General features: G+C 32.3%; 2 protein-coding genes across 2 annotated transcripts; both read left to right on the top strand.

Moving 5' to 3' along the window:
- The first annotated feature begins 4,361 nt into the window (after positions 1 to 4,361).
- LOC113395375 (uncharacterized) lies at positions 4,362 to 4,784 on the top strand. The gene has a single exon (XM_026632975.2). It carries the CDS (start codon positions 4,362 to 4,364, stop codon positions 4,782 to 4,784), a length of 423 nt encoding a protein of 140 aa, XP_026488760.2.
- A 3,359-nt stretch (positions 4,785 to 8,143) lies between these two features.
- On the top strand, positions 8,144 to 9,216 carry LOC113395376 (uncharacterized). Its single transcript, XM_026632976.2, has 2 exons — positions 8,144 to 8,270; positions 8,636 to 9,216. The coding sequence occupies exons 1-2, from the start codon at positions 8,226 to 8,228 to the stop codon at positions 9,140 to 9,142; spliced, it is 552 nt and encodes a 183-aa protein (XP_026488761.1). The 5' UTR covers positions 8,144 to 8,225; the 3' UTR covers positions 9,143 to 9,216.
- The last annotated feature ends 4,952 nt before the right edge of the window (positions 9,217 to 14,168 follow it).

Raw genomic sequence — 14,168 nt, 5'->3', positions numbered from 1 at the left:
TTCAGCCGTGAGTGACTAGATTATAGTTTTTAATCAAATTTAAGAAACATTATAGTCGTTATAAATGAATTAGTCTATAAATGTCAATTTTGCACTAGAGGAGTAAATGTAAAACCTTTTTGATGAATAAAAATTTATGAAGAATTTCAACCGACCCACGCGAGTTGCCTCATGATGCTGTCCCTTACCTCTAAAAACAAGATGAAGTATAAAACTATCTGAACTTCTCTAAAGTTATATTAGTTGTCATTATGAACGCCAGAGAAACGCGGTGATCTGTTCATTTATGTTAAACGATAACGATTTCAAGCATCAATAGCATCGTCTTATTTACAAAGCGTATCCCAATCGAGCTTTCACGTTGGAACAATGTTTTAGAAAGTACAAATATTGCAAAGAAAGCAAATTTACTCTCACAAGGACAGGAGCAGTCAGAGTTTCTCCAGATTCTTTAAACTCAACTGTAAACCTTACTTTTCCTTGAAAATTTTACTTTATTTTGCGAGACAATGCCTCGCAATATATATCATTGAACCTCGAGGTTTGAGAAGATTTAGTTTAACAACAATAATAATAAATAATCGTTGAAGTATTTTTACATTTTTATCAACAGGTCGATATGGTGAATCCTCCATACATATCTGACGGTTTGGGGGAAGTGAATTTGTCATCAAAAAAAATACCGATCACTGGTACAACTACTGTTGATGGTAGTGTACCCGTAGTTGGAGCTGTGAACTTTGATGGTGAAGTTCGAGCATCTGGTACTGTGACTATCGTTGCCAGGAGTCGACGTAAGTATTATAAAGAAATATTTCATGTCTTAATCTATGTACTTTATCTAAAGAAAAGTAAATAATCCATTACTGGACAAAAGTCACCTCTCCAGTTAAGAAGAAGATTTGGAACTAAAAAAATAAAAAGTTATTAAATACACTTTTTTTATGTAATAGGTAGGCGGACGGGCAACTGGGCCACCTGATGGTGAGTGGTCACCAACTTTTGTCCCTAAACGTTCATGAGTTATGTCTCATTATTTTACCCATCATGTGATCGGGACCATCTAACAATCATAATGACAATCATAATATATTTTATTTTCAGCATCCACAGAACCCGGACCTTTGGTGATCATGCTGGTCACTCCGGCCGAGTCTTCAAAAATTCCTAGGTCAATAATACCCATAATCCTCCGTGCTAAATCGTCGCCAATTACACAAGGTATCTCTTCTATTTCCATTCCTGCGCTGCAGCCAGTCACAGCAGCTACACCCCCCACCGACCCTACTTGGTCCTTTAATCCAGTTTCTCCACCGATCCCTAATCTCGCTGTGCCGAGCTACCCTCAAGAGGAGGCAACAGAATGTGGCTATATTGTCGTATCAGGAAATGAAGTTCGAATAGCTGGCACGACCGTTGTCGATGGTGTCTTAGGATCGAGTGGTGATATCACTTTTAATGGATACGTGCCCGCTAAGGGCTCTGTTGTCATAACTTGTAAAAGTTTTTAAGTTCAAATAAAGGAACCACAAGAAGAAGTGGAAAATGCGATGACTCTGCCGCATTAAATATAATCAGAGAAGAATACACTCTTTACATTCAGAGGGTGTCGCTTCGTCTTAGGCTATTAAACAAATCGTTTAATATTTTTACACAAATATACAATCCATTTACTATACGAGTATTTAAAAAAAATCCATGACATACCGTCGAGGTCAAGTCAACATGGATTGTCTGAGAAGCGTGCAGGGAGGAAGTAACCGGCTATAGAGGGGGACGGATGGAAGACAAAACACACGGTGCGGGGTCCAAACGTGATAAGGGGAAGAAATGATGATGATGATGATGATGATGATCAATTTAGACGAAATTGTTTAATTAAATTAAAAATAATATTTAATTCAAAATATACTTGTATGAACACTCACTTTCAAATGTTAATTAAACAGAAATACATTAAATGTAAATACAATTATTTCCACCTTCTTTTGGATAATCTAATCATTTGTTGGTATTTTTTGTAATTAGATTTTTTTCTTAATTATTAAACCAAACTGTATGACAAAAATTTTAATTAAATTATTCCAATCCGAACGAGTTTCTTTTGTACATATAAAATAAACGTAATTGCTGATAAAACTAACACGCTGAGTACAAAATTAAGGAAGTATATAAAAAGTAACAATATAATTGTATATTTTATTCAAATAGGCTCCTACGAACATTTTTAAATCGCAATTTCACAAAATTATATAATTGGCAACAAAATCAAAATATTCTTTAATCAAGTGGGCTCATGAATGCATCGTTAAATCGTCATGTACAGCGTTAATTTAAATGTAGAGCTGCTTCGGAAAGTAGATCCTACCGAGAAGCACCTTCAACACTTAGTAGTACTACCCAAGTATCATTATTTCTTATATATACTGCCTAGATGTCAACGAATACTAAGTCCAAGCCTTTTTATCTTAATATAATGTTGTATTGAGTAATATGCCTTTATTTATCGATGTGTTTTGGCCAAGTTAAAAATAACGGTGAAACCTTTTACAGAAACGAATACCGAATCCCGCACCGCAAAAAACATCTATTAACTTTGAGAAATCGTAAACTAAGTATCATTAGTTTACTTATTTTGTCTTCTCATCGTGTCTTTTCAATGATTTTCACCGTTTTTTACGAAAATAATCTGTATTTCTAATTTTAACTAACACTTAATGTAGATTCAACAAAATCAAAATATACTTTCTTCGAGTAGGCTTTTACGAGCACTTTTGAATCGTCATTTAACAGACTATAGCAAGTGAAACTACCACCGGTTCGGAATGTAGATTCTATTGAGAAGAACCGGCAAAAAACTCAGTAGTTATAACCAGAGCCAGTTATTCTTTATAGTTGTTAATAGAACACTATTATTTAATCTAATTATGATCGAGAGCTAAGATTCATATTACTGTTCTATTGGACTGTTTGTTTCCCGAAAATAAATAAATAAATAAAACAAAAATAGGATGCCCGAGTTGATAGAACACATCTGACATTTCATTTCAGTTCAGTCCAAATCTGACAGAATTATCATCTTCATGATTTTTTATAATATCGAACACAACTTTCAAGCATCACCCCTTCTCCTTAAAAGGAGCCCTTCACCCGGCTGTGCGACATTTTTTTATAATATAAGTTGGCGGACTGGCAAATAGTCCACCTGATGGTAAGTAAATATAGAGCTAAGTGACTACCAAAGCCGTTGGCGCCACATACCTTAGAGCTGAGAGGTTATGTACCTTGTGTTCCTGTAGATACACAGGCTGAGGGGGAAGGGTCCCCTTCAAACCGGAACACAACAAAAGTATTGCTGCTTGGCGGTGGAATATCTGATGAGTGGGCGTGTTTGCCCCACGATCAAGTAAACTTAACACATAATTTTTTTACAGGATGAAGGTTGTGTTGCCTGCAGTACTTTCGGTTATGGTTGTCAGCTTATTAGTACATTTCGAAAAGGGTTAGCGCCGACTCTACTGGCAATAGAAGCATAAACCAGTGTTAACCAGTGAAAACATCTTAAAATATATTTTGGTATCTAATGAAGGACTAGAGGTCGTCTAACGTATAGGAACACATATCATTTCGATTTCGATCAGATAAAAATTGCCGCCACTTTTTATTAATTACATAATAAACAGAATTAACTAAATAGTTTCAATCACATAATTTGATGTAACGAATGTCAAGATAACAAACGCAAATCAGATAGCGATTATGTAATCTTATCTAAATTAAAGAAAAGTTTCTTGACCAAAGTCACGCGCGATGGCGACAGCAGACCACAACAGACTCGATATAAAAGATGGCGAGTAAAAGTTTTATCATTATCGTAATTGCTTATTCATGATCAAAATGTTTCTACTTGGATGTTTAAGTTCACTTATTTTCATTCAGGTGAGATATACGACAACTACATATAAGTTATTTTCAGCAAATATTATTAAATTGTTGGTTGTGACTTGACTCTACATAACAAATTGATGAGTCTGTATTTGAAATATAGTCAAAACAATTCTATAAAAAAAGCATGTTTTGAATAAGTTTTTTCTGGAAATCTAATCAAAAATAAGTAACAGATATTAATAATAACCTGCAAATTATTTTTGGAGTATATTCCTATATATATCAATTATTATTTTCATAATTCATTATCTTTTTTTTTATATTTGCAGATCGCTTTCGCTCAAAGTATTTCATACATGCCAAGGAATGGCATTGCAGCTTCTAATATTGTTTCTGCTGCTCAACCCCAAAACGTAATCGCTAATTCCAATAACATTGGATTAGCGAGATCTCCAAGCGGGGTGATAACAAATATGCCACTCAGTGCTGGAAACGGAATGGCGAGCGTTATAACAAATACACAATTTGCTAATGCGATAAATGAAAATGCAGCAATCGCTGCCGCCAATCAAGAAGTAGCCAACGCGATCACCAACGCCAACTTAGCAAATGGTGCAGCGAATGCCAATCTAGCAGCTCTAGCGAGTGCTAATTTAGCCGGAATTAATGGTAATATGGCAACTTTCAATCTTGGCAATGCTTTCACTATTACAAGTGGATCGCCTGGCAATCCAGGCTTCGGAATCCAAGTTTCGGGTGATGCTTTAGAAGTCGGCGGTACGGTGGCCGTTAATGGCCAAATACCAATCTACGGGACAGTAGCTGTTAACGGTAACCTACCTACAGAGGGTTCCGCAGCGGTTAACTACAACTGTGGAAGGCAGACTATTGATTGATATATTTAATTTAATTTAATTGTAAAATTTAAATAATAACTATTTATACTAGATTAAGATAAATTAAATAGTAATAAATATGCGGCGTATTATTTAGATATCCTTTCCAGTGATTAATAGTTTTTTCCCACTAATTCGGTATACGCGTTTTCACGTCTCAAGCTGCGTATCCCAAAGATTGATAAATGCATAAACGCATTGCTTACAGTTTTAGTCATTAATATCCTATTGAGCCCACTTTAATCCACTGATAGACAAAGGTCTCTTCTTTCACGCACCAATTCTCACAGATCCTGCCGTTATTCTGAAATCATCTGACAATCGGGCGGGTTTGCTCACTGGTTTCCTTGCTTCTCTCGGCCAGCAATTCCATCTGAATCTGATCTTCGGCCTTCGTCTTTCGTATATTTTTTTCAGTCAGTGCAGTATCAGTTACAGAGTACACCTCGTGTAGGATATTCCATCGCTCTTTTTCACAGTTTTAGTACAAAATGGATTATTTCTTAAATTTATTTTTTACAAAATTTATATTTTTATAACCATGCAATCTCCTAACGAAGGATACATACGATACGACATAGAGACATCAAAAAACTAAAACATTAAGAATATCATCCGCTAACTAAACAATACTTGTAATTCTAGATTCATGAATAGAACCATGTCTAATGGACCCGATGTAGAAAATAAGTATGTATCTTATTTAGAAATACCATTAATTAAGAAATGAAATAATAATGAACAATTAGTGAATTAGACCTAAGGGAAGGACCAATAAAACTGCTCATTTACTTTCACAGCGTAATGTCTCACGGTGATATGCTTTGGGGTATCTATACGAAACGAGTGCTGCCGAGGTGGGCTATTCACGCAATCTATGATCTAAGAGCTGAAGAATCTTTGAGGCGTAAATTTGTATCAATACATGAAATGTTGTTATGTTATGTATGTATGGATAAATATTAACTCGGAGATCGCTGGCGAAACTTCGCGTCTATTCGACAGATTTTTACAAATTTCGAATTCTATGGCGGGTCTTGTTTTGATTTAATTTTATTGTATAATGACGACGTCTATTTGCATGTTTCATATTTGTTTTTTTTTATACAACCATAGCACCACTCTCTAACCGGCTAGTAAAGAATTACGCTCTATAAAATTCTTTGTTAAATCGTAAAAATTTAGTAAATTGCAATTAAGAATCCTTTTTATTTTTCTGCACATTTACGGTTGGAGCTCTTCAAAATGAGACCATTTTTTATGTGCTGCTATCGTCCCATAATCACTGGGACAAAAATCGGCTCACGCTATTAATATATAAGATAACATTGTGAGAAAATATATTACTCGTAGCATTAGTACAAGGAACTAACACAAACTTATTACTCCTGTTACTCGACTGCATAGGGTCACTAACTCTTTATGTGGGGTCTCAGAAAGCATTCAATATGCCTCTAAAAGCTAATTTAAAAAAATGTGAAATTACTAATTCTTTAATGGAAAGAAGTTTTAAGAGAGACTGCATGTAACAATGTAAAGGAACTGCATGTCAATTGAGCGCCACAGATTAATTTTGATGAAATGAAAATAAATCCCGTACATTATGAAGGACTAGTTTTTAATAAAACTAATAATTAATTGCTAAGATCATTGTAACGGCAAATGTAAGAAGATCTTATAATCGTATTCCGCGTGACGTTATTTGGCAACGGAATTTCTATATGACGACTGAAATCTACAAAAAACCCCCAGCCTATACCCGCAGAACCAGAAATATAGTGAATTTCAATTTAAGAAATATTACTTAGAAAGCGATAAAATCGATAGAATCTTTATAATAAATAAGTTTCTGTTCTTTCGTGTAGTATGACTTATTCCTTTGTAACTAACAGTATTTAAAACGGGATATTTACCATGTTTTTTATTGTCTTGTTCACGAGAGACATTCGTAGATAATGTCGAAATATCGAGCTCCACCAAATAAAAATAAAAAACATGGTAAATATCCCGTTTTAAATACTGTTAGTAATAAAAATAACCATGTTAATTTAAAATCTTATTCCTTTGTATTCTAATATAAAGCGCTAAACTTATAGAACAAGATTCGATAGACATAATAATTTTAAATGAGGTCCTGTTGATTTGAAATTACTCACTTTCATAATAAATTCTGTCCATGGATGGATCAAAACATTTTCATCTCTTATAAACGTAACTTAACGTAACGTAAAAGAAGCGATACCAGATAGATAGTAAGCCATAGTGAAGCTAGACGAATACTAGGCGAACGATTACTGCCGACAAAATAATTCTAAACGTAGACTCGGTTGATATACAAAAAAAATTAAGCTTCCGTGCAAGGCAAGTAGTAGCTAACACTTCTATTGTTAAAAATATATTGTTGAAGATACGATTTTAAGAGCTCACAGATACGAGTACATCATCAATTTATATCAACAGAACATCATTCAACAGAATAACTACGAGTCATTAAGCAAATAGCGTTACCGTCTACCAAAGCTCAAACTATAACAAGAATTAGTCTCATTACACTTAAAAAGTTAGAACGGTGCACTCACGTCTATAACTCAACAAAGATTTAAGCTTATCAATTGGCAGAAACATTTCTTCCGTAGCAATTTGAAAGCCATAAAATTTGATATTTTTATGAATTCTGACAATATTATGCAATAGCTTATAGACGCATCTCTTTTACCGACTTATAATTCCAACATCATATAAAGATGAATAGCTGGATATTTGTCATCTTTTTCACTCATAAAGAAATTAGGTCTGGTTAACGAGGACAGCTATCTGTTGCTGCAACGATACTCCATAAGAACCTAATTATATTATCAGCCAACCTTGACATGCTGTTTTGATGAGCTTACATTATACTTTAAATGTTATTATAATTACTATGGTCAACGTCATATATTATATTGTACCATTTCCATGATCGCGGGCTGCGATAAAATCGAGCCTGTGCTCACAGAATATCTGAAATGTAGTTAAAAAGGAGAAAATAAACTTTGTCTTAAAAAAAACTAACAAACATTGCACGATAAATTAAAGTTATTAAAATAAGTCAAGAGTCGTCTTTGGCTTCATTCGGAGAGGCCGCTTGGTCGATTTTATTGTATGCAGACTTTTTATAAAAATGCTTGTAAAAAAAGGATATTTTTATTTGAATGGTTACAATAAATGTATCGATCCACTGTGTAGCTTTTTCCTACACAATACGAAAGATTTATATCTACGTAGAGATAACGAAAGTTGAAATCGTTTAAGATCTCACGAACGATAACACTATCTGCTCCTCGTGGCGTCACGTCCAACACTGCGTTGGGAAACGATTGGTTTTTAATGATATTAAACAATTTATAAGTCAAAATACATCATATAGCGACGTACTCTGTTGTTGAAACTGTTGCCGGAAAGATGTCCCGACTCTTAGTGACTTGTTTCTTCATTGGCATTTGCAAGGTAAATTATTGCATATTGTGTGGATATAATCACACAAGAATTATAAAACAGCAAAGTAGAAATATACTTGGTTGTAGGTGTTTATGCAAGTCCTTCCCGGAGGGTCCCACCCACTAGTCACATGTTCTTAAGCCAAACAGCGATACTTAGTTTTGTTTGAAGGGTGAGTGAGGTTATTACGCAAAGTTGATGTAAGGAATGGTAAATATTTCTCAATAGCGCCAATGTGTATGGGTGGTGACCGATGACGTCAGGTGGCTCCTTCACCCGTCAACATAACTATTTATATTGGACAACGTAATATTTCATTCGAAATTCTTGAGGTTTTTTCGTAATTTAGGTCAAGTTTTTTTTTTAAATTTCAGAGTTCATTTGGCCAAGTAGGGCTTGGCGCAGGATTTGGAAACAATCTTGCATTTAGCAACGGACTGGCAGCAAATAGTTTAGCAGCAACCAATCTCGCAGCGAACGGAATCGCTAATAATTTAGCTTATGGAAATGGTTTGGGTTTTAATAACGGCGTAGTTAATCCTATGGGCAGTACTATTGCTGGTAACGCTATAGCAGCCACAGCTAATGCTGCTGCTGTAAATGCTATTGCTGGTAACAATGCTGCTGCCATCAATGCTGCAGCCGAAAGCGTCGCTGCGGGTGTAAACGGTTTATCATTTGCTGGCTTGCCAATATCTGGAGTTTCTCCAATCGGATACGGTGATGTTGCTGTAGGAGGAGAGCTACCAGTGGCCGGTGCTACATCCGTGACTGGCAATGTACCTGTAATTGGCTTTGTAACCTTCGAAGGTACTGTGCCAGCTGGTGGCATGGTGAGTGTGGCCAGCAATTGTGGATGTAACGGACAAATTGTTTATTAATGTGTTTAGTGATTAGTTATAGTTCTTTATTTATTGATTAAAATATTTAATTGAATAAAGTATTTTTTTTATAATTTCGTAATATTTGTGTGAACTAGTGCAAATGTTATTGCTTAAATTGTTAGGAAGACATATTTCGAGGCTTACTCTGTTTTGGTTCACGATTCTCTGAATGTTCGGGGGAGCAAATGGTATGAGTATTTATTCTTCCTAATTAATGTCCAGTACGCGCGGCGACAGGTGCTTCGGCAGCGAAAATATATTATGAAATTTGTTAAAAATTGAAATTTATGTAGAAGAAATATACTTAAATATTTTGATTTTGAATCATAAAAGCATTATTTTGTTTTATTATATTAAAATTAAAAGTCGTTATTTTTAATCCGTATTTCACGTAACCTAAAACACGATGGTGTGCCTGTATGACATAGGTAAAAACCGTCGGTTCAGTATAAGCAGCTAGGTCTGTCAAGTTTAACTTTAAGCAGAAATAATTGTGTTCTTTCGTCGGTGCATTTCATTAGTACCAACCGGTTTTTTAAAAGTTTTCCAGTGTGATGCTACATCTAAACCTTTATAAAAATAACCTTTATAAAAATAAGTTAAGAGCCGAGATGGCCCAGTGGTTAGAACGCGTGAATCTTAACCGATGATTTCGGGTTCAAACCTATGCAGGCACCACTGAATTTTCATGTGCTTAATTTGTGTTTATAATTCATCTCGTGCTCGGCGGTGAAGGAAAACATCGTGAGGAAACCTGCATGTGTGTAATTTCAACGAAATTCTGCCACATGTGTATTCCACCAACCCGCATTGGAGCAGCGTGGTGGAATATGCTCCATACCTTCTCCTCAACGGGAGAGGAGGCCTTAGCCCAGCAGTGGGAAATTTACAGGCTGATTATGTTATGTTATGTTATAAAAATATAGTTTAATATATTTAAAACAAATAATAATTATTTCATAACTTGTGTTTTATTTTTCCTAAAATATAATTGTATGTACTACATATGTACATAAAAATTTTATTTCAATTAAACAATGAAGAGTTAATAGTTTTAATTGTCTGTTTTAATATACCCAATTATTGAAAAAGTATAAATAACAACAACATAGTATTTTACTAAGCAATAAGAGTGTTTTTGAAGTTGATTATTTATTAGAGTATTCATAACAAATCACAATAGTGAAGAGTATTTATATATATGTATAGATGTTTCTTATATAATTTTGCAAAAATTTTAAATCATTCTAAATTCAATTACATTTTATAAAATCATAGGAACCATATGTTCAATAGAGACAAATCCATTTTTTAGTATATTTATTGTTTGAATTAAATAAATAGGAAATTATGTAGAAATGTAGATTGCATGGTCACTTGTTTTTTCGATGTTGTCTGCAACAAATCATCATTAATAGCGTATCTGCTCCAAATAAAGGATAGATACAATGATAGCCTGAAAAATATATTTATTTTATTTTATAATGATTACACTAAAGAATAATAGTTAATTAATAATACTATGCATGATCCCCATCATATCTTCAAAGCATTCCCAACTGCCATAAACCAATGAATATAAAAAAATAATATTTTTATTGTTTTTGAAAATACTCATTTAAACAATATACATATCACAATTTTATCTTTTATTTTAATATTTTGTTCTCTACTTTATGCAATTTAATGGCATTATGATAGTTAAATTAAATTATTTTATACAATTATCATTTATTTTCAATCTAATTAAATATCGTGCTAGGATGCCATTTGAAAATAAATTTTAAATTTAGACTCACCTTGCGTATCATATTTGTAAATATATTTAAAATAAATTAATATTTATTATTCATTTCTTCTTCACATGTTAACACAAATACTTATTAACTTTTTTCTAAGGCAATTCTCAAGAAAATATGTTAGTTTAAAATACGGCTAATTGAAGATAAATTTCACCGCAGAATTTAATTTCGTTGCTTTTTATTGTTATAAAAGGCTACCATAACGGTTGTAGCTAGTCTTCAAGCATAATATTGCCTCACACGCTTAATAGTTAATTTTTAAAATGTAGTTTCACTTGCTCTCACCTAAATAAATCAAGTGAGTTCAAACTCGACAAGAAATTAACGAAAACGTCAATTTACATGCGTAAATCTGTCAAAAGTGTTACTCGTACCACCAAAATGTCGAAAACCGCCCGTTATTTCGACTTCAAACTCGATAACGTTAATTATAAAAACTCTTACTAAGTTACTACCGATTTTAGTTCCTTTGCGTTTACGCTTGGGGCGCTGATAGGATTTGTATGAAGAGAAAACCGAAAGTAAATTACTTGAAGTTAACTGTCAAACTCGTACTAAGGGTACAGATGCTAAATAGACGTGTCGAACTTTTCGCCGCATCATTACGTTACGAGATATTTTTTTTTTGTCATTTTAATTGTAAATTCATTGTTTCATGTTTTCTTATAATAAATATTATTCTTTCTTGTAAATAAATATATTAAATTAAAATAGTGTAGTAATAATTAGGCACTTGTTTTTTATTATATTATTTGTTATAAATTTTAATTTTGTAAATATGGGAAATAAAGTGAAACGAGTGAGGAAAACTAAAAAACTTTTATATAAATTAAGCGCCGAACATACATATGAACGATATTAAAAGGTAAGAGTATTATTAGTAAACATATATTTTTTTAATAAATTATGAATATTGATAACATCTATTAGAAAAAATGTGCAATCAGTTCGCATAGAATCAGATTTTTCGAGCTGTTCTTCAAATATTATGATAGAGTATTTGGTGAAAGGTAGAATAAAATCAAGTGACAGTGACTACATTCGATCCCCATGAACTCGAAGCAATTTGATATTTTTCATTAAAAGTACTATGGGGCATATTTAGATACATATTTTTTAAATACATACTTTTATAATTACTAAAAATATAATTACTAACATATATAAATTTTTTACAGAATAAAGAAAGTCGAATAACACGGAAGCTATTTATATTGCGTAAGAGTTTAATTTTATCGATTTTGTTTATAATAGGAATTAAAGTTATGTATGAACTAATTTTAATAATAAAAAAATAGTCGTATAAAAAAAATGTAATTGTTGTGAACCAGAGAACTAGAATATTTAGAAGTGTCATTTGTACATAATTCAAAAATTTTATTTTTTTTGTAACGTCCGCCATATTGGATTGAATATGGCAGCAATTCATGAATCGTGCATTGTCATCGAGCCTAAATATGTGTGCCAACTTTCAGCTCCATAGCTTCAGTGGAAGTGGGTGTAATACTGATTGCAAGATTCCAGGACATACATTCATACATACAAGTGAAATTAAATAAAAGATTTTAATAAAAAAAATTAACACTTAAATTTTTTTTTTTTGTAGTACCAAATATAAATAAAATATTTTAATTTTAATTAAATCAGTTTTATTTTTTAATCAATCTATCCTATCTATTTTTCTGAGATTTATGATTAACCTAGTTAACCAATGATTCAACCAAATCGACTTGACGACATTTTTTTCTAGTAAATATTTAGATGTTTTTTTTTTAAATTGAATATATATTTTTTCTTTGTGAACCGATATTAATAAAACGAACAAACACTACGCTATATGTTACCCCACGGTTACTACACTACAGATTTCGAACATTTACGATTTTATTATATAAATAGATTATCAAACTTTCATAAAATGTTAAAAATTGGTATGTTTTAATATTTAGTATAAGAACTAATTGTGGTAGGTATAATAATATAAATAAAATAAAAAAAAAAGTTAAAACTAACTGTCTATTTTATTGTATACAAAATATAAATAAAAATATTGTAAGTTTAATTGAATCAGTTTTATTTTATAATCATTTATTAACTAACATCGAAAGAATAAAAACAATTCTGTTGTCCTATCTATTTTTTATGAGATTTATGATTGATCTTACTTCGCTCGGTTTGCCGCCATCTATTAGAATATTTGGACGTAACCTCGTCACCTCGCTTAGCCATTAGTTCACGGGCTTGCCGTTTTTGTCGATTTTGTAAGAATGTGCGTGCGATTCTCAAGGGCACTTAGCTCTTGTAGTCCTCTTAAAGTCAGATCAGTGCCCCGAATCTTGCTCGGTGTTATAATACAAAATAATTAGTTAACGATCTAATTAGTTTTTTTTTTTTTTATAAAACACTGTGATACCATGGTTGTGTTTTGTGCTTGCACTTTACACCGATGACGCTCACTACAAAGAGAACGATATTTCTACAACAAATATAATATATATTTAGGAGATTCCTTTAACTATACAACTGGCTAGAATGAATAAAATAAAAAAAACGCGCGAAACCCTATCAAGCTGTCATTACTTTGGCTTTTTAGGCGCGGACAGTAAGGTCAATATTGGCGCGACTTGTAATTTGTTAAAAGTGTTATTTGTATTTTTATTTGGATTTGTAAGCTCAACTGAGTAAGTAATTTACTTCAATATGTATGATTTGGTGATTTATTTATGTTAAGATACATTCGAAGTTAGAACTGTTTGGTTTGGTAGTAAATTGTTTAAACTAACTTACATTCTTGTCTTTTTTTTATCTATTTCACTTTTGTATGCTAAATAAATTATGTATATGGGCTGAAATCGCCGTCTATCGGAAATGTTTATAAAATATTGATCTGAATACATTGTTAATTATCATTTTATTATATAAACGACTAAAACACATAAGATTTATATTTAAATCGTTATATGTATACTGTTAGTTATAAAACTTTAATATGTATTAAACATTGATTAGATTGTTTTAATATTTTAAAGACTTTTTATAATGGACCGTCTAATGTATCAAATCTCTTAATATTTGGAGTAATTGCAATTGTTTATTATAAGAATTTGTATTAAGTTGTATTGCGAATAATAAACAATTCATTCATAGACTCGACGACGTCACGTTGCTAAAAAAAAGAAACATGTTATGAAAGAAAATAAAGTTTATTTAAATTGAGTGAC

The sequence above is a fragment of the Vanessa tameamea genome, chromosome 28 (genome assembly GCF_037043105.1).
Source record: "Vanessa tameamea isolate UH-Manoa-2023 chromosome 28, ilVanTame1 primary haplotype, whole genome shotgun sequence".
In the NCBI taxonomy this organism is placed as follows: domain Eukaryota; kingdom Metazoa; phylum Arthropoda; class Insecta; order Lepidoptera; family Nymphalidae; genus Vanessa; species Vanessa tameamea.
Note: the sequence above shows the minus strand (reverse complement) of the source record. Positions and strands in the feature narration are given on the sequence as shown.

What these genes read in the sequence shown, in the direction of transcription:
- LOC113395375 (XM_026632975.2), top strand. Translation starts at nt 4,362, where the DNA reads ATGCCACTCAGTGCTGGAAACGGAATGGCGAGCGTTATAACAAATACA.
- LOC113395376 (XM_026632976.2), top strand. Translation starts at nt 8,226, where the DNA reads ATGTCCCGACTCTTAGTGACTTGTTTCTTCATTGGCATTTGCAAG. An exon ending in TCTTCATTGGCATTTGCAAG is followed by an intron (nt 8,271 to 8,635) that starts GTAAATTATTGC and finishes TTTAAATTTCAG; the next exon opens with AGTTCATTTGGCCAAGTAGG.